The 20,752-nt window shown below is 45.4% G+C and overlaps 2 protein-coding genes across 4 annotated transcripts in view; both read right to left on the reverse strand.

Annotated features, from left to right (window-relative positions):
• LOC148896468 (uncharacterized) overlaps positions 1 to 6,526 on the reverse strand; it is a 32,689-nt gene extending 26,163 nt beyond the window's left edge. For all 3 annotated transcript variants that reach the window (XM_088998313.1, XM_088998314.1, XM_088998315.1), the window contains exons 1-3: positions 6,382 to 6,526; positions 6,111 to 6,297; positions 1,677 to 2,940 (exon numbers count right to left, since the gene is read on the reverse strand). In XM_088998313.1, the coding sequence (XP_088854439.1) occupies positions 1,679 to 2,940; positions 6,111 to 6,297; positions 6,382 to 6,408 (1,476 nt within the window). In that variant the 5' untranslated portion in view covers positions 6,409 to 6,526 and the 3' untranslated portion in view covers positions 1,677 to 1,678. The remainder of the gene's footprint in view (positions 1 to 1,676; positions 2,941 to 6,110; positions 6,298 to 6,381) is intronic.
• A 446-nt stretch (positions 6,527 to 6,972) lies between these two features.
• LOC148896469 (uncharacterized) lies at positions 6,973 to 15,806 on the reverse strand. Its single transcript, XM_088999572.1, has 3 exons — positions 14,765 to 15,806; positions 12,445 to 13,436; positions 6,973 to 8,501 (listed from the first exon to the last, which is right to left on the reverse strand). The coding sequence occupies exons 1-3, from the start codon at positions 15,171 to 15,173 to the stop codon at positions 7,941 to 7,943; spliced, it is 1,962 nt and encodes a 653-aa protein (XP_088855698.1). The 5' UTR covers positions 15,174 to 15,806; the 3' UTR covers positions 6,973 to 7,940.
• Positions 15,807 to 20,752: the final 4,946 nt, after the last annotated feature.

The following is a 20,752-nucleotide window of genomic DNA, read 5'->3' on the forward strand; positions in this document are numbered from 1 at the left end:
AGCAACATCCGTGACACTCTGACGAAGGCGGAAGTAGTCGCCGAAACATGTCAGGTATTTGAACACCGACAATACACTGTCTGTAAGTAAGGAATCTGCTTAACATTAGTTATCAAGTAGACAGGATGAATTTAGTACAATGTTTCTTGTTTTGTCTGCTGAAGCGCGATGATTTTGAAAATTATTAACATTCCATACTGTGTATTAAAGGACAGCCGATGTCACTTTTTATTCAAATGCAAATAAAAATGACTTCACGCCAAGACGTCTTGCATTGCTTGTGAATCCAAACAATGGCTTCAGATTCGGATAATATGCTTTCTTGTTACACATCCAGTTATGAATATGTTTCAAATACACTGTAGTTCTGAAGATTAAAGCATACATGTTTACAATCATTAAAGAATTATATGTGCCATTTTGAGGCAACATTGGGGGAACATCTCTCACCCAAAAAAAAAAAAAAGGGAGCTAATGGCCAGCTCCGTTTCTTATATGGCGCTTGGCTGCCCTCTTTTGGCGGCTTTTGTTTAATGCAGTTCGGCGCAGGATCGGATATATCGATAGTCCCGGTATATCGATATTTTTTTGGACTCCCTTGAATATCGATATAACGAGACTTTACTGTATATAGATATTTTGTATGGATAAGTGCTAATCAAAAGCAAGACATCGGTTTTATTACTAAAATGATATTTAATTTTACCGTAAAAAACTGACATTATTCACAGTTTGAGGATTAATACTGTGCTTCAATAAAAAATAAATCAAATAAAAAATGTAAAAAAGGGGGTGAGAAATACATAAATAATACATTCAATAGTATTTTATGTTCAAGTTGAACACGATCTTGAGCAAAATAACTGAAGACAATATTTCTAAATGATTACATGGAAATATATTGCACTGAAAATACGACTAAACTGTACTAAATTGTGAGAAAAAAAGACAGATTCTCGTGCGGAAATTCAAGCAATACTGTAAGCCAGGGGTGCTCTATTCGTCGATCGCGATCGACCGGTCGATCTTCAAGGTACGATTGGTAGATCACATGACAAGGTAATGTCACATTGTCATGTCAGTCAGTCAGCGTCAGTTACGCTATTCAAATAAAGTTGAGTTGTTTAAAAAAACACGACGTTAGCTTATCAGCCATCCCTTTACTTGATTGACACACCGGACAACCAATCGGATGACATCGCATTATTAGGTACACTGCGTGCTCATACAACGCAAGGTTAACAAGCTAGTCATTAGTTACATGCTAATTTTTCACTCGTTTTTTTCCTGTTAAACGTAAAATATGATATAAAAATAAGTGGGGCAGCTGGAACATGTATGAAGAAAAAATGTATCCTTTTCTCATGGAATGGGGGGAGGACTTTTTTTTTCACGATGACATTTTCGAAGTGCGTTTGTATTGTCTGCCAGTTATCAGTTAACTCAGGTAATGGCAAAAATGGACGTCATTATGTTGTGTAATGCAACATATGCGGTTATACATCAATATATGTAAGTTGCAAGAATCCTCGATATATTTCTCAATAAATATAATGTGTCGATCATTTTGACTTGGTATTTCAAAAGTAGCTCGCGTGATGAAAAAGTGTGGACACCCCTGCTGTAAGCAATGCGTTTGGTAACAAATGTCATTTGTCAACAATTTGGAGTTGTACCTTTAATGCAATGCTTCGTCTCCACTGTCATGACCGACACCCTCATTTGAGCCTCCGTCTTTGGCAGCCCCCTTCTGGGCAGAGTAGTGTGCTACACTCTGGTGTCTATTCCGTGAAGGTGCGTCTTTAAAACGCAGACCACAGTCTTCGCACGTGTAAATGAGTCTTGCACCATCGCCCTCCGTTGAACCCTTGCTCGGGTTCCCATCATGAAGTGCGAATCCGGACAGACTGCCAGTTTGCGATGGAACATTACCATCAGCGGTGTTCGGAGTGATCAGATTAGCGGGGGGATAAGTGCGTGGGCGCCCAAGCACCACCCCGGTGGGCCCTGCCTGCTCCGGGGTCAAACCGTGGACTGTTTGGTTATGGAAGCGGATGCCCGAGCGGTTGGAGAAAGCTTTTCCACAGATGTGACAGATGAACGGCCGCTCCCCGGTGTGGATCCGTATGTGAATCTTGAGGGCGCCGGATTGGGTGAAGCATTTGCCGCACTGGTTGCAGCGGTAAGGTTTCTCTCCCGTGTGTATCCTCTGGTGAGCTCGGACTCCTGCCAGGTGGGGAAAGCTCCTCCCGCAGAAGCCACAAGAATATGGCCTTTCGCCCGTGTGGATTCGTTTGTGGATCTTCAGAGCGCCCGACTGGCTGAATCCTTTGCCGCACTCAGAGCAGGCGTATGGCCGGGCGCCCGTGTGCACATGGAGGTGTATACGTAAGTTGCTATTCGAGTTGAAGGTGCGTCCACAGTGCGTGCACAGGAAACCGGAAGACTTCTGGATGTGCTCGGCACGCTGGTGCTGCAGTAGCTGTGAGGGTCTGGAGAAGGACGCAGGGCAGTGCATGCAGAAGTGCGACAAGGGGGCCGCCGGCGGGCGGCTGCGGTCCTCCGGCGCACGGTGGTGCAGGCGGGCCTGCAAAGATGCCAGGCAGCTGAAGGGAGATTGTGGGTATGGCAGGCAAGTGCTGATAGGGCAGCGGTGGTGGTGGAAGTGGCGGTGCGTGTGGCAGAAGGTGGAGCAAGGGAACATGGAGGTGAGCTGGCTCAAGGAGGCGAGTCGGCATGGCGGATTTTCCAGGTTTGGCCTGCTCTCAGATGAGCTGCCAGGTTCAGGGCAGCTGTCAGGTGAACCCAGAGGGAGAGGAGCACTGGTGGAGGCGGAGGAGGGGCCTTGTTCTTTTCGAGTCTCTGAGCATGGAAGTAAAGACGAGGCTGGTCTAGGAGATGAGAAAGGGCAGCCAGGGCAGGTGCAGATATGGCGCATATCTAGAAGACATGACAGCAAAATGATTATGATTGGATATGTCAAATATGACACATGAAAATATGAATTTCGAGTATTGTCCATTTGTTCCGTGTGTGTGGGGGGTTACAACATATGTACAGGGAGTGAAGGTTCTGTTTTGACCAGGGATGAGGAATTGGAACCATGCAGATCACACGTGGTCTGTATTCACACTGAGTGGCCCCATGATTACCCCCACCACCCAATGAAATGGGAAGGGTGAATGATAAACATGTTTCCTCCACTGCAATGGACCTCCTGCACACTCACAATTCAACGTGTGGATGGACCTATTTGCATATTTTTTTCCGAATATATTTGTTTGACAATATATTTGTTTGTTTTACAATGAAACTATGGGAAAGAGTAGTTGAAGCTAGACTAAGAGCAGAAGTGAACATTTGTGAGCAGCAGTATGGCTTCATGCAAAAAAAAAAGAAGACGACAGATGCAGTGTTTGCTTTAAGAATGCTGATAGAGAAGTACAGAGAAGGTCAGAAGGAATTGCATTGTGTCTTTGTAGATCGTGAGAAAGCGTACGACAGGGTGCCCAGAGAAGAGTTGTGGTATTGCATGAGGAAGTCTGGAGTGACAGAAAAGTATGTCAGAGCAGTGCAAGACATGTATCATGACTGTAAGACAGTTGTGAGGCGTGCTGTCGATGTGACGGAGGAATTCAAGGTGGAGGTGGGACTCCACCAGGGGTCAGCTCTGAGCCCTTTCTTATTTGCTATGGCAGAGGTCAGCAACCTTTACGACTCAAAGAGCCATTTGGACCCATTTCCCACAGAAAAGAAAACACTTGGAGCCACAAAATCCTTTTGACATTTAAAATGAAGACAACACTGCATCTTTTCATCATCGTTTTTTACCTTTAAAATGAAGACAACACTGCATCTTTTCATCATCGTTTTTTACCTTTATATATGCATAAACAAACTATAGTGTGTTGCATTTATGAATCAATGAACTGTTACAGAGAAGCGAAATTACATTTCTGCAGGCAACAAAAACATTTTAAACTCCAAAAAAAATACGTTGAGTTGAAGATTACTTTCAAATACAATACTCAATGTCTATTTGACGGCTTCCCGTGCCTGACTATTTCCTGAGCGGCCACAAAACTAGCATATGTAGCTGAATTTCATCCACTTCATGAAATGATTTTTGCTCTGATCAGCCTTCCGCATCAGTTCCGAAACGGCTCTTTTTCTCTCATCTCCATCCGGATATTTTTGAGCAAAGGCTGTGTGTTTGTTCTGGAAATGTCTTGCAACATTTGACTTTTTGTTGTTTGCTAATATCATTACATATTAAGCATACCGGTAAACCCGTCTCGTCAGCAGTGAAGGCGAACGAATCTGCCCACGTATCATTAAACGTTCTGTTTTCTTCAGACACTTTTCTTTTCTTAGATTTATCCATCGTTGGCCTACCCGGGGGTCGAAAAATTAAAAAAAAAATTGTGCGCAATTTGGCGGTTGTGACCGGATATACGTCCACTGTTGAGGGTTGTGACATATATTATGAGCGAGAAAAAAATGGAATATGTTTTATTTTGTATTATTTATAATCACCATAATCTTCAAATTCAGAATTACATTTTAAAAACGAACGAACTAAAATAATATACATTAAATTAAATACTCATTATTTATTTTCTAAAGCCGCAGGGAGCCGCAGCAGGGGGGTGAAAGAGCCACATGCGGCTCCGGAGCCGCGGGTTGCCGATGTCTGTGCTATGGTGATGGACAGGCTGACAGACGATGTTAACAAGAATCTCCTTGGACCATGATGTTTACAGATGACATTGTGATCTGTAGCGAGAACGGGGAAAAGGTGGCGGAGAAACTAGAGATGTGGAGATATGCCCTGGAAAGGAGAGGAATGAAGATCAGTCGCAGCAAGACGGAATATATGTGTGTGAATGAGAGGGATCCAAGTGCAAGAGTGATGCTACAGGGAGAAGAGATGAAGAAGGTGGAGGATTTTTAGTACTTGGGGTCCACTGTCCAGAGCAATGGAAAGTGTGGAAAAGAGGCAAAGAAGCGTCTCCAGGCAGGCTGGAGAAAAATGTCAGGTGTGATAGAAGGGTTTCAGCTAGGATCAAAGGAAAAGTGTATAAAACAGTGGTGAGAGCAGCCATGATGTTTGGACTGAAGACAGTGCCACTGAAGAAAACACAGGAAGCAGAGCTGGAGGTAGAAGACATGACAGCAAAATGATTATGATTGGATATTGGATGTTGAGGTTTTCTTTGGGAGTGACCAGGTTGGATCGGATCAGGAATGAGTACATTAGAGGGACAACTCATGTTAGAGGCTCTGGAGAGAAAGTCAGAGAGGCCAGACTGAGATGGTTTGGACATGTCCAGAGGAGAGAGAGTGACTATATCGGGAGAAGGATGCTGAGCCTTGAACTTCCAGGCAGGAGACCGAGAGGAAGACCGAAGAGGAGGTTTATGGATGTTGTTAAAGAGGACATGAAGGTAGCTGGTGTGAGAGAAGAGGATGCACAAAACCAGGATAGATGGAGGACATTGATTCGCTGTGGCAACCCCTGAAGGGAAAAGCCGAAAAAGAAAAGAAGAAAGATTTGTTTGACAATCCTGAAACAAAATGCATCTTGGATTATTTTCCTAGCCAATCCCTCACAAGTATCCAATTGATGCATCCTATCTTAATAGGTGACAGGGACAACGACTGGGTATTCTGTGTGTTCTTGGTTTATACCGAATTTCAGTTGGGACAGTACTTCGTTCGTGACTGATGAGAAATCCAAAGGAGGTCACAATGGACAAAGGTCCCCAAATCAGAAACGGCTAGCTTTGAAAGCCAATGGTCCTTCTTTTGTATTCTTTAAAATGAGTAACGCCTATTGAATAAGCAGGCTTGTCATCGAGTTGGCCTCCATTTCTTAAGTCAATCTAAACTTGAAGCTTCGCGCTGTAGCAGTGCCTGTCACTCCGATGCATTTATTTGTTCTCTTCAGCCAACACGCTTCTGCATTGGCTATCAATGAGTGCCACGTGACAATGACAGATTAGTACCTGTACGTCAGACGTCGTGTTTGACTTACATTTCGCTAATTAGTAAACCAATAAACTTCACGAGCATATTGCGGAGACTGCAGACTTTTTAAAAACACTTACCGTCCCTGGTCGTGTTTTTCCTCTGCGCCGGCTCGGTCTTGTCGTGCATCGTTCGGGCTTGTTGTAGCGTGTCCCCACTTAACAAGCTCCACATGTTCATGACGTCGGGCTGTTCCTTTGAGGAGCTCCCAGACATCAAGAGGTCACTGATAAACTGGTGCATCTCCATCCAATTGATTTGGTCAGGCTGCATGGTGCAATCGGGTACAAAATGAGTGACACGGGCTAGCAAGGCATTTTTTTTGTTGCTGTAGTATTTACGAGTACTTACAGTTTCGCTACTCTTGTCTTTGTCCATTAATTTACACAAAGTTGACTTAATTTATATCGTCTACTTTACTTGAAGATAACTGTATTTGAGGCACACAGACACATTTTGTATAATCAATACTGTATGTTTGACTAGCCTGTGTAGCTTCCGGTGTTTCAGACATGTGACCGGAAATCTTACGCAGCGTGGTGAGACGTCCGTTATAAAGAAACACTGTACTGTAAACATATATTTCGAATACGTTATTGTATGACGCATTACTAATATCACATTCGATAAATATTATATGCAAGCATTTTATTTTAACTCATTGACGTAAACAAGACAGCCACTGCAAATTATATCCAACATAACATTGAAATACAAGGTGAATAAAAGATGAGCATTATTACATTAATCGTTGTCATAATGATGTTAATAGACATGTCTCGTGTTTAACCATATCAGCATTTCATGACATGCGATTAACATCATCTGTAAACGATATAAAAGGCATCCAATATGCTTACATGTAAATCAGAAAATACACTTAGTTGTTCTAGATTACTTTATCGTTGGTTCTGCTCCATGCGGATTGACAGGGGTAAAATATAATTTTCCCACAAAACTTTATTTGTGCTACATTGTTAAACCAGAAATATAAATGACATTCAACCTCCAACAAGAACTGCTTAAAAATACCACGTGAAATGAAACGCAAGTCACAAGCACAATTCCTGAGTAGACGTCAAAAAACAACAACAAAAACCCATAACAAATGACCTGATGATCATCTGTAACCTTGATGTCTGTGCTTCACCCTTAATCCCATTGGGAAGATTCTGTGGTTAACTGAAATTCAACATTCACACTGCTCAGTGCAATCCAATTTCTAAAACATGTCCTAATTGGATTAATTACATTAACCTACAATTTCTATTTGTACACTCAATCTGTAAATTTACTTGTAAAAAGTGGTAGCCTGGGAACCAAAGCATACCACATCATTTGAAATTTAACTGGAGAGAGTTCCGTGACATCTTTCTCATCATTTACACTGAACAGGTATTTTAACTTCAATCACTGGCATAATAGACGTGTATTGCAACCGAAATAAATCATGATAATATGAATGCATTTTTGGAACATTCAATAATTTACAATTTTGTACTCATCTCATTGCAGAATTTGCATGAACAAACGTATTTAATGTGACACTTCACAAAAACATTTCAAGTAGAAGAAATACTAAGTGTAAGAATAAGAAACTCAGAGTTTATATCCTATGTATTTCAATTTTTGTCACACAGTTAAAAAAAAAAAGTTTTAAAAAACTTGTACAAATTGAGCAAGGTAGGTACCATTTAACACTGAAATTTATTTTCAATAAAAGCATTTTAGAAATCCAAAGGTAGGAATGTTTTTTTTATTAAAACAACTGATGTATATTAACCTTAACGATACTAGTATTGCTGAGGACCCCTAAACATCTGAGTCTGTTGAGCGTAGCCATTAAAATTGCATTATTGTTTCTATAGAAAGTCAATCTACATTTCAATTTGTCCCGACAGCTATGTTGTCTATGTTGAGTCAGGAGACCGAGTCTCGGTTTTTATTATGGAGGATGTTGTTGAAAGATCCACAACAGTGCCGTTGTTCAATTCTTCTGTCGCCGCTTCTCCTATCACCTCATACTCCATCTGCTCACTTTTAACCACAGGAGTATGTGCTGGATTGGAATCGTTCATGGTTAAATCCATCGTTGCGGACTCCGTATCTCCGATAGCAGGCTCCATGCTAAGACGTTGCTGAGGAGGAGAGCTGTGATGCACCTCTCGATTTTGGGCTTTTGTGACAACATGTTTGATCCCTGATGGAAGTTGTAGGCCCCCTATATCGGAAGGAACAAACAGGACGATATTAGACCCAGGTGGGGGAACTTGATCAAGGGTGATCTTCCAACAGCCATCTGGGGCGGGTACATCCCCCGTAAGGAATGGCAGAAGCGCAGAGTTGGTGACAGGTGCAGCAGTGTTTAGCACGTGGGCAAACTTATGGTGTGCTGGCGCTGGATCGTCATTGTCTGTAGTGGGAATTGTCCCAAAGTTCTTCTTAGGTGAAGGGTGTTTCTTTCTTGCAGTCTAAAATGATAGAAAACAAACAAACAAATATTATTAACTGCCAGATGATGTGCAAAAATGTGTCCACTCCAGTGCCAGGGTTTTTGGCATTTTCACTCAAATTGCATGACCCACAGAATACTGAGTTTTAGGACTACATAAAAATTCATTGCAGCGTAAGAAACATTAGACTCTCTTCTTTCATCAGAAAAACAGAAAAAAAGAGTTAATTCCCATTAATTAATTTCTATCTATCTGAGCTTGAAATGGAGGCGGCTGAACAAAAGGCCAATGCTGCTCCCTTGTGGGAGGGAAAAACTTTGACAGAGGTCTGACGAACATCCATCGGCCAGGTGGTGCTGGGTGTTATTGTCTGCGTCACAATTGTATTTTGTTCAATTTCTGTACATGAGGAAGGGAAAACAAGTAAAAACAGAAAAAAAGGGCCCTAAAATGGAAGCCTGAGGAAGACCAGTGATGAGTAACATCAAGATGGATGGATTTGAGTTTGGTGAAACCTCAATAAACTTAATTCAGCCAAAGCGATACGTTTCTGTTCAGGGATTAAAACCGATGTGTTCACTGTCATTGCACAATAATTAATTTGTGGTGCAGAATCAGTGGTGGGCCGCCAGGGCCTGCAAAGCCTTCTCTGTTGGCCTAAAAATATCTAAATCACAGGCTAATGTGAATTATATTTTGTCTATAAATTCTTATTAAATAATTCAAAATTGTCTTACCGCTTCCTTACATTGCTTTTCCCCTGTTGTGGTCCTTCCAGATTTGTGTTTTCATATTTAAGCATTTAAAGGACAACCGACGTCTCCGGACAAGTTGTGTCCATAATTTGTAAAATGGCTTCAAATGACTTCTACTGAGCGTATTTTAATAAGATTCCACCACATATAGCTATATTTTACGTTTTAAGACTCGCGCTGAATATTCAGGAAGTCTTGTTTTTGAGTTGGTGACCAATCCGTACGTGACGTCACTAAAGGAGCGCCCCTGACCGAAAAAAAGACACATTGTAGCAGTCTTTCCATCACGTCAATGTATTCTGCTGTACAGTGAGACCTCAACTTACGAACTTAATTGGTTCCCAGACAGAATGTGTAAAGTGAAAAGTGTGTATCTAAAAAAAATCCCATAGGAAACCATTAAAATGGGAATAATCCATTCCCGGGTTTCCATAAAATATACTTTTCAACTAAATAAGCCTTAAAACTACACACAACATACCTTATCCTATGTATAATGAAATGTGCTATTGTATTGTAATGAAAGAAATACACTGCATTGTATCATAAAGTCACTTTATTTACATTTGTGATGGTCATTGATGGCTTGATGGAATGGCGTTGGAGGTCGAAGGTCAAAGGGACTTGCTGTTTGGAAAGAGAGGCACATTACATGAGTACTGTAGTTAAATAAATAAACTGTGCTGTAAAATGAAGTTTTCTTTAGCTTTTTGATGGTCGTTGATGGCTTATGGAAGGAGAGTCACCTTCCATACTCTCCTTCCATAAGGACTGTTGGTAACTTAACCTGTGGTGTGGCTTCTCTTCTTTTGTCTTTGGAGACTCATCATTTTTGCTGACTAAAAACCTCTTAATTGACAGCTGTTGCTTTCTGACTTGTAAGGTCTTAAGAAGCTGAGGCACACATTATCATTCATCATGTTGATGATTGTCATAGCCACAGTCTTTTCTGGATGGAACTGCACATCATTCCACTTTGTCCACATTGCCTTTATGAGCTCACTTGATGCTGCAGCCATCTCGTCCTCCTCCCCCTCAGATGTTCTCGAACCATCCGTTACTGCCTTTAAAATCCTCAATAAGCGCCGAACGGCCAAGTTGGCGCATGACGATATCGGCGTGAATTAGCCGCGCTTTCTTGCATAAAATAGCTTTACTCGCGCTTTCGCCGGATAGCTGCTTTTTGTTAATCCAAATTAACAGAAGTTCTTCAACTTATTCGGTTGCCCGAGACTGGCGCTTTGAGAGCACAGAAACACCTTTAGCAACACACGTTCCTTTAATGGCTTTTTTCTTGCTAAGGATGGTAGCAATGGTTGATTTAGCTTAGCCGTGCTCACCCACTAAATGACACAAACGCACACCTCGTTCGTGTTTTTCAATTATCTACTTGCTCTCAGCTACAGTGATTTTATTTTGTTTCTTCTTGGGCTGAACACGAGCCTGTGGTGGTTTTTTTTTCGGTGCCATAATCGTAAAATTATCAGCAAAAAGCTCCGAGGTGATCGACGTGTGCATTCAATCAGAGGGGGTGTGGAAAGGAGTACCGGCTGGAGCGCTGTTCGGTTGTCGAAGATCACTCCGCCAGAGCCGAAGGTTGTGTGCTTTGGTGTTCTTCCGCAGAAGATTATGTCTACACACTTTTCGCCAAAGTGTGTAATATGAAAATAGTTATTATAAGGCTTAAATTTGACGTCCGTAAGACGAACAGTTCGGGAATATAAGGTGTTCGTAAGTTGAGGTCTCACTGTACTTGTTTGGTCTGACACCTCGTGTTGCACCCAAAAGCCGCCAGAAGAGGGCGTCCAAGCACCATATACAGAATTTATCAGCCTGTGTGCCTCTTTTTTTTGGGTGAGACATTTCCCCCCAATGTTGCCTCAAAATGGCACGAAATAAATTATTTAATCGATTGCAAACATGTATGCTTTCCTCTTCAGATCTATTTGAATCATATTCATAACTAGATGCGTAACAAGAAAGCATATTCTCCTTGTGCATTTTCTGGGACGCTACATTGGAGTCCTAACGGCTCGAATTGATACGGAAGGACTTCTTTCACCGATTGCAAACATTTATGCTTTCCTCTTCAGAACTATTTGAATCATATTCATAACTGGATGAATAACAAGAAAGCATCTTCTCTGAATCTGAAGCCATTATTTTGATCATAGAGCAAGCCAAGACGTCCTGGCGTGACGTCACAAACAAGGGCATCTCCAAGGTCATTTTGAAGTAGTTTTGGGACATTCTAACTCATTTTTATTGGTGTTTTGCATTTCACCAAAAATATCGGCCTGCGTGTTTTGGGTATTTTAGATGCTATAAAACGTTTTTCTGATGTCAGTTCGGAAACAAAAAAATGGTGTCGGTTGTCCTTTAACCAATCACATTTCAGACAACATTTATTACTGAGGTCAGAAATCTACTTTTATGCCTTCACAATCAGTTCTGTAGGCTTTGGAACTCCAGAATCAATGGCGATGAAACTGTTGCTTTAACCAATGAGAGTTTAAGTTGGCAACCCAAGGCTTGCTTGAAGGCGCTGGCAACGTCAGAGTTTTTGCAAATTATGATTGGCTAGTCACATGATTTGCTAGTCACTAGCCAAACAGCCACGAGTGATAAGCATATACTGGCCAGAGCTAGCACACTGTATTTGTTGCGAGTTGCATAAATATACGAATACATTTTTGTGTTGATTTAAGAGCGGCTTTAGCAACACACAATGGCTGAAGGAGAAGAAATGGATTTGGTTGCAGATATACTGTTAAAGCCATTTTCAAGACAGACTTTTCAAGAATAGATGGACAACATTTAGAAAGGTCGGACAGCTCCGAAGCTAGCAAAAAATAAAACATAATATTGCAATTTTATTCGGTTATCATGAATCCACACGTTCACAGTAAAACTTTGAACCGTTTCATGACAGTATTTCTTAAGTTGCTTAAAGTCACAAGTTGTTTCCTGACCAACGACATCCAGTAATGGACGGAAGTAAATCACACCAAACTTGCCGCTGTGGAGTGATACTGACGTAGCACTACTGAAGGCCTATGAGTGACATGCACAGCCCGCCACTGTGCAGAATTGATCACAGATTCATGATGTTGTAAACAAAATTATGCACAACTAGCTGAGGTACTGCTGACAATCTTCATTCAATTAATAGATGTACGAAATGTCATGAAGTAGTTGACACTTACCGCAGTTTTGATAGGTGCTGGTGTTTGTCCACATGTCTTCATGTGGCTGTCGTAGTTCTGCTGATGGGGAAATCCCAGTCCACAGCTCTGACAAAGGCAAGGAGAGTTGCCGGCATGGCCACCCATGTGGGACATGAGCAACAAGGCCGAGCGAAATCCCATCCCACACTCTGCGCATTTGAGGACCCTTTGGTGAGCTCCGCCATGTTTCTTTAGCTCGTCAATGGTGCTGAAACCGAGGCCGCATTCCAGGCATCGAATCTCGTCCCCTTTGACATCACAGCTGCTCCCTTTGACGTCACAGCTGCCCCAGCAGCCCGTGTCCTTCTTGTGTCGCAGGAAGTCTCCCTGGGTTGAAAACTCTCTCAGACACGCCACGCAGTGGATGCGCCCGGGTTCACACTTGTGCTGGTGGTAGAGCTTGGCAAGGCGGAAGTGACTGTGGCACCTTAGGCACGTGTAAGGCAGGAGGCCGAGGTGGGAGAAGCTGTGTTTGAGAAGACAGTCCTTGTTGCTGAAGGTCTCGGAGCAGTCGGTGCATTTGTAGACGCGGCAGCACGCCTTCTTCTGGTGTCGCTTGAGGGATTTCGCCTGGGTAAAATGGCGGCCGCATTTTTCGCAGACAACCTCTGGCATGGAAGTGTGCAACGCCACGTGATACTCGCAGGCCTTCAGACTGGTGAACACACGCTTGCAAAGGTCGCACTCGTAGAATTTGCTCTCAAAATGAGTATTGGACAAGTGTTGTTCCAGAGATTTGGACGAGCCAAACGGCACGAGGCAGATACGACAGTAAGGCCGGTTTGCCTTGCTGGATCCATGCGTGCGCAGGTGCGAATGGTAGTTGTGGACCTGCGAGAAGCGCTTGCCGCATTCTGCACAGCAGTACGGGCGCACTCCCGTGTGTACGTTCATGTGCTCCTGAAGCTTGAAGTCAGAGGAGAGCCGCAGGCCACACACGCTGCAGACATAGTTGCCCGAAGTAGCTACCCCTGTAGAGAAGACAATGACAGTTAATGCGTGAGATTGTAACATTTTTGTCCTTAGTTCATGACACTAAAAATACATTTTGCCTTTCCATAAAAAAAACAAGGACCTTCTGTCACACTAGAATGCCAGAAGGCACTGTAACTGTATCCGTAATAACCACAGGGGGAGATTATCATCTTTGTTCCATTGTATTTCACATCTGCGAAGCATAATCAAAAAGTCAGCGATTTTGGTTTATTTTACTTTTATTACACCGTGAACCCCTGGTATTTGCAGGGAATAGGGCCTACCATGTATACTAAATAAATATACCACAAATTGTGATTTAGAAGAGCTTTAAGATATGGGTGCATTTTTTTCGGCAGCATGCGTGTACGAGCACATATTTTGATTGGAAGGAATTGGATTGGTTTAGTCTTTTAGTCTCGCAGTGGAAAATTTTACATTTTGCAGCAGCAAAGTGATGAAAGTAAGAGGAAAGGAAAGGAATAAGTAGAAAAACAAAATACAGGATCTGTTGTAAAGGCAGCTACTCTCGTGGTGACATCTTGGAGTCAAAACAACAACAAAAAACTAAATACCAAATAACAAATCAGCACTTTTTGCACCATCTGTGTTGTATGTAGCAGTTCTTGATGAAAGAGAGGACATGGATTCTCTACTCTTTCATCTCAAACTGCTCTGATCTCAAAGATGGAGGGGCCGAAAGCCGAAAGGAAAAGAAGATTGTGGTTTGTAAAAATCAATTAATACTGTAAGGCTTTGAGTGCTGTCGCATACAAAAAAATAGATTGGGGTTCACTGTAGACATATGATTGATAAGAATGTTAAAATGACACCATAAAACATCTATAGGTTATTCCTACTCCAGGTTTTTCTTTATTTACAGCAGAACTTGGTCCCAGTTCTCTGTACATTGTAAGGAAATACTGTTCCTCCCTCCACGTCTGTGTGGCCCCCCTGCCCGTCTCAGCACGATGGGTGACAAAGCCTTCGATTCTCATCCCACCTTCAAGTCCCATCTCAAACCCACCTATTTAAAATTGCATTTTCTGTGTAGCTCTCTCTCTCTTGTTCCTATTTATAAATGTATTTTGTTTATTGCATTCTATTTGTGATTATATTTTATTTATTATAGTACCTGTGCTTGTCTGTGACTGTAGTGTCATTGACAGCTTTGAAAGGCACTTAAAATGTAATGTATTATTATTATTATTATTATTATTATTATTATATTATTATACTAGTTTTCCTTACACCAACTAAAACTAATAGTTAAACTATTTTGCAATTCAACAAGACTTCCATAGTTGCCAAAGGCATGGCCTACCGTTGTCAAGTTTGGGTTGATCATCATCCTTTTCATCTTCCTGGCAAGTCACTGAAACGTCACTATCATCCGACTCGCTCCTCTCCTGCTGCTGTTGAGGTGCCTCTGGTTGATTCCCATTGAGTTCCTGGGGGGTTGCTCCACCAACAGCACCCACTTCTCCGTGTGGTGATTGAAGTTGTTGACTTGGTGACGCCTGGAGATCAATACCTGCCTGAAGCCACGACGATGTGTGGGCATGTTGGCCTTTTAAATACTGGCTCCTCGTTGGTGGGTCAGGGCTTGTCAAAACAGGTGAGGGGCAAGGTGACTGGGAGTCATCACATGTAGAGAGGCTTTCCTGACCATCGAGGACGTCGGGAAAGCCTAACTCTGTCAGTTGGATATCTATTGTGTATTTTACAGACATTGCACCAGCCGGGGAATGGAATGAGGGAGTTAGTTTATATTCGTGGTAACAACGGGAACGCCCTCGTGTGTGATCACAAATGACAGTCACAATTACTGCGACAATGACCGTCCCTCACACAGACTCGAGGACTTGGGGCAACGTCCAGGATTAAATGTCCCTTATATCTAAATGGCTCTTCCACCTAATATTGTCTTTTGGTCTTTAATGGTTGATGGCGTCACTGCGGCCAATCACCAGGCCTGCACTTAACGTCCAACACTCAGAACGAGAGTTAGTACAGCAGCATACTCGTTCTACATCCTTGTTGTGAGAAAGTCTTTAGCCGCACTATTCAAACAGCTGGAGCCATATTAAACCCTGTTAACGTGGCCGTTTCTCCACATGCGCTTTGTTGAAAACATCTTTGGAATTCCCTCTGTAGTCCACCTGAATGGGGCACGCCGCTCACCTGGCAGATGTGTACGCCGCTGTCGTTTGCTCTTGGTCGAGGAGCCGTACGGTCAACATGGTCAGTTTAAGTGTAAGTGGCAGAATACACAATAACAAAACTCTGTGTTTTGGCGATGTAATTATAATGAACACGCAACTCTATTAGCCAAATTAGGTTGCAGTGAAGACAAGTCAACACAAAGACAGGAAGTAACCGTGGACAAGAGAGCGCACCTACTGTTCCGGAATGGTATTACACGTATTCCGTGTTTCAATGTTTGTGGGCGAGACTTCTTTTTATCGCTGAACTCAATTACTCCACACTTGGGCGTTATTTCCATCCTTTCAATAAACTCACCCCCACATACAAACTAATCTGAATAGGCCTCAATCTGCAGTACATCTGCGCCTAAAAGCTAACAACCACTCATCTGATGAGGTTAAAATATTAGCTAAAGAAAATAGATGGTTTGAAAGGGGAGTAAAAAAAGCACTTTTTTGTAATACAGCAAAACCTGTAACTGGCGGGTATCTTGTCGACAAGATGCCCGCGAGTTACAAAACCCTTAACCGTACACCTTCCCAGTGCCCGCCACAAAACCACCATTTAAAATGGTGGTTTTGTGGCGGGCACTGGGACCGGGCATCTCACCCAGCAGGTGTACGGGAGGGGGCGGGTTTATGTCACATATATTTCACTGCAGTTTCGGTTTTACTTTACTTTCTCCTTGTTAGCAGTTGGAATAAAGACGTACTCCAATCGACCGTGTGTTCTCATTCCTCAACTGCTACACTGGTGACCCCGACGTTCGAAATGTTCATGGCAGCAGACGAAGAGATATCTTCCACGGCCATGCCGCCACGACCGGCGCCTCAGCTCGCAGCTGCCGCCTACGCCGCGAAGCTGCCCGAGTTTTGGAGTAGCGACCCGGCTTCGTGGTTCCAACATGTGGAAGCGCTTTTCCACCTACGAGGCGTCACGACAGATGAGCCGAAATATTATCTGGTCGTGGCGTCTCTCAACGAACAGACGACTCGTCGTGTGCTGCCTCTCTTGCGTGCACCTCCACCGAGCGGAAAATACGCAGCGCTCAAACACCTGCTGCTCCGACAGTTCACGTTGTCGGCCTCTGAGAGAGCAGACAGGCTTCTTTCTCTTCCCGGACTCGGCGACGGAACAGCAGTGGACCTGATGGACAAAATGTTGTCGCTACTGGGTTCGGATGATGGCGGATTCCTGTTCCCCCACGTGTTCCTTCGCCAGCTACCGGCCTCTGTGCGCGCCGTGCTAGCCAACTCGACGTGCCTAGCCACCGGCGACTACCGAGGTTTGGCTGAAGAAGCGGACCGGGTGCTGCTGGCGACACGGAGGTTCGCCGTGCAAAGCGTGATGGCCGAACCCCTCGGCGGAGCGGCAGCGAACATCGACCCGACCCTAGTAGCCGGAGTGGTCACGCGGAAGCGACACGAGAAAGCCCACTGTTTTTTTCCACCAGCGGTTTGGCGCCAAGGCCCGACGCTGCACACCACCCTGCACCTACGAGGCTCCGGGAAACGCCAGCGCCGGCACCCAGTAGCGGCCGTGGGTGCCGGCAACGAAAGCGAGCTGCTTTTTATCACAGACTCCTCGTCAGGTAGGCGTTTTCTGGTGGACAGCGGGGCACAAGTAAGCCTGCTGACGCCCACGGCCTCGGACAAGACGGCAGGTGGATGTGGGCCTCCCCTGCGCGCAGCTAACGGCTCGCCCATCGCCAGATTTGGCACCAGGTCGGTAACTGTGTGTTTCCACGAACGAAAATTCGAGTGGGACTTTATTGTGGCCTCGATTACAGTTCCGATAATCGGCGCGGATTTTTTATATACGCTCATGGACTGCTTGTGGACATTGCTAACCGTCGTTTGATCGACGCCATCTCTTTCGCCACTTTCCCATGTGAGGCTGGAGGGCTTGGAGCGTTGACGCACGCAAATTATTTAACATCAGGTAACGTTTATGAACGCCTGCTGACCGATTATCCGTCGTTAACCACACCCGCCTTTTCCAATGCCGATACAAAACACGGGGTACAACATTTCATTCCCACGGTTGGCCCGCCAGTTTTTGCCCGCGCTCGTCGCCTCGACGCGGCAAAATTGGCAATGGCGAAAGGGGAGTTCGCGACGATGGAGCGTTTGGGCATCGTGAGGCATTCCAACAGCCCGTGGGCCTCACGATTACACATGGTGCCCAAAAGTGACGGTTCTTGGCGGCCGTGCGGTGATTTTCGTCGGCTTAATAATGTAACCACACACGACCGTTACCCAATTCCGCACATCCAGGACTTTTCCGCACGTTTGGCCGGAGCCGTGATCTTTTCCAAAGTTGATCTCGTTCGCGGTTATCACCAGGTTCCGGTACGGGCAGAAGATGTGCCAAAAACTGCAGTAATAACCCCTTTTGGCCTCTTTGAATTCCTCCGTATGCCTTTTGGCCTGAAGGGGGCGGCACAGACCTTTCAGAGACTGATGGACTCAGTCTTGCGAGGCCGAGATTTTGTGTTCGTCTACCTCGACGACATTCTTGTGGCCAGCCCTTCACCAGAGGAACACCTGTCGCACTTAAGGATGGTTTTCAAGCGTCTTGATGCGCATGGCCTTATCGTTAACCCTGTGAAGTGCCAATTTGGTTTGCCCAAGATCGATTTCTTGGGGCACCGCATTTCTCCACAGGGTGCCATCCCCTTACCCGCCAAAGTGCAGGCTGTGGTGAATTTCCCTCGCCCAGCCACAGTTAAAGCTTTGCAGGAGTTTTTGGGCATGATAAATTTTTACAACCGGTTTCTTCCTCACGCAGCCGACCTCCTACAACCCCTCTACGGCGCCTTGAGAAAAAAGAAGGCTAATGACCCAGTCGAGTGGGCCCCGCAACGATTGCAGTCCTTTGAACGATCCAAGGAGGCTCTTGCGGGTGCAACTCTTCTGGTCCACCCGATCTCAACCGCACAGGTGGCCTTGACTACCGACGCGTCTGATGTTGCCGTAGGGGCGGTGGTTGAGCAGCTTGTGGAGAACGAATGGCAGCCCCTTGCATTTTTCAGTCGGAAGCTGCAAGATAACGAACGCAAGTATAGTGTTTTCGACAGAGAGTTGTCAGCACTCTATCTTGCAACGCGCCATTTTCGTTTCCTCCTCGAGGGGCGCCGGTTCACCGCCTACGTAGATCATAAACCCCTTACATTCGCCATGTCCAAGGTGACCGAACCGTGGTCGGCCCGACAGCAACGGCATCTAGCGGCTATTTCCGAATTCACAACAGACATTCGGCATGTGGCCGGCAAATGTAACCCTGTGGCCGATTGCCTGTCACGCACGATCGTTTGTCCAGTCCAGCTAGGGGTGGATTTCTCAGAGATGGCCACGGCCCAATCTGAGGATCCGGACATCCACGAACTCAAGGCAGCAGGCACGGCCCTGAAACTGGAGGAGGTGGCAGTGTGTGAAGGGGGTCCCGCTCTCCTCTGCGATGTGTCTACGGGTCGCACTCGTCCCGTGGTTCCGCAGGAGTGGCGTCGGCGAATTTTTGATTCAATTCATTCCCTTTCACACCCTGGCGTCCGGGCGTCAGTCAAACTACTTGGGGCCAAGTTTGTCTGGCCTGGGTTAAGAAAGGACGTCAGGAAGTGGGCAGCTGCATGCGTGGCATGTCAGCGCGCCAAAGTCCACAGGCACACCCGGGCGAACCTAGAAACTTTTCCGATTCCGGCCAGGAGATTTGACCACGTCCATGTGGACCTGGTCGGGCCCCTCCCTCCTTCGCAGGGTTGCACACATCTCCTCACTATGGTCGATCGGACCACTAGGTGGCCGGAAGCTGTCCCCCTGTCCTCCACAACCTCGACAGACATTGCCCGCGCATTTCAGTCATCCTGGGTCACACGTTTCGGCACGCCGTCCGATATCACTTCGGACAGAGGCCCCCAGTTTGCGTCCGAGCTCTGGTCGGCCATGGCGCAGTCCTTGGGTGTGCAGGTTCACCGCACTATGGCCTACCACCCACAGGCTAACGGGATGTGTGAACGTTTCCACCGGTCACTACGGGCCGCACTATCGGACGGTAACTGGGTTGACCGGCTTCCGTGGGTCCTGCTCGGGTTACGTTCAGCTCCTAAAGAAGACCTTAACGCCGCTCCGGCAGAGTTAGTACTTGGTCAGCCACTCCGCATCCCTGGTGAATTCCTGCCTGAAGCTTCGGGTGCACCTTCTTTCCCCCTTTTGCCAGGGGAGCCCCTGGCTCCAGCACCATTTCACCACGGCGTCCCCAAAATATTCGTTCCGTCTGCTCTCAGGTCAGCCCGTTTCGTCTTCGTGCGTCATGATGCCCACCGCTCTCCCCTCCGGCCGCCGTATGATGGCCCGTTTAGAGTGTTCGAACACGGGGAAAAGAGTTTTGTGCTCGATATGGGTGGAAGAAGGGAGGGCGTTTCTATAGACAGACTCAAGCCGGCTCACATAATTGCAGGCGAGGACGTTTCGCCGGCCCAGGTCCCACGTCGCGGACGCCCTCCAAAACCTCCAGCCTCTCCGCGGCATGCCAGGGTTGAGTGTCGTTCCCCCACTCAGTTCTCACCCGGATCACCTGCCCGAGCAATTTCACCTTTACCACCGAACGACGGACTGCATAGTCGTTGTGGCAGGCTGGTCAAGCCCCCTGCAAGATTTTCGCCTTGACTGTCCTTCTGGGTGTTCTGGGGGGGCTGTGTGGCGGGCACTGGGACCGGGCATCTCACCCAGCAGGTGTACGGGAGGGGGCGGGTTTATGTCACATATATTTCACTGCAGTTTCGGTTTTACTTTACTTTCTCCTTGTTAGCAGTTGGAATAAAGACGTACTCCAATCGACCGTGTGTTCTCATTCCTCAACTGCTACAGTTTGAGGTTTAATTTAGATTGTGCTTACAACATACCTCTTAGGTCATTACTATGTCGGCTTAGTCATGCTGATGGGCGAATGAATGGGCTATCAGAGCCAGGCGTAGAACATTATACTGTAGGTAATCAGACAGAACAAAAGAAGTAATCAGAGTAGCTTCAGGGAGTAGTCCACTGCTCCCCCAACCTATCAGCGCAGGGGTCTGGCACCGCCACCTCTGTCCAATTGGGATATAGAT

The sequence above is a fragment of the Hippocampus bargibanti genome, linkage group LG06 (genome assembly GCF_051943395.1).
Source record: "Hippocampus bargibanti isolate YZ-2025 linkage group LG06, ASM5194339v1, whole genome shotgun sequence".
NCBI lineage: Eukaryota > Metazoa > Chordata > Actinopteri > Syngnathiformes > Syngnathidae > Hippocampus > Hippocampus bargibanti.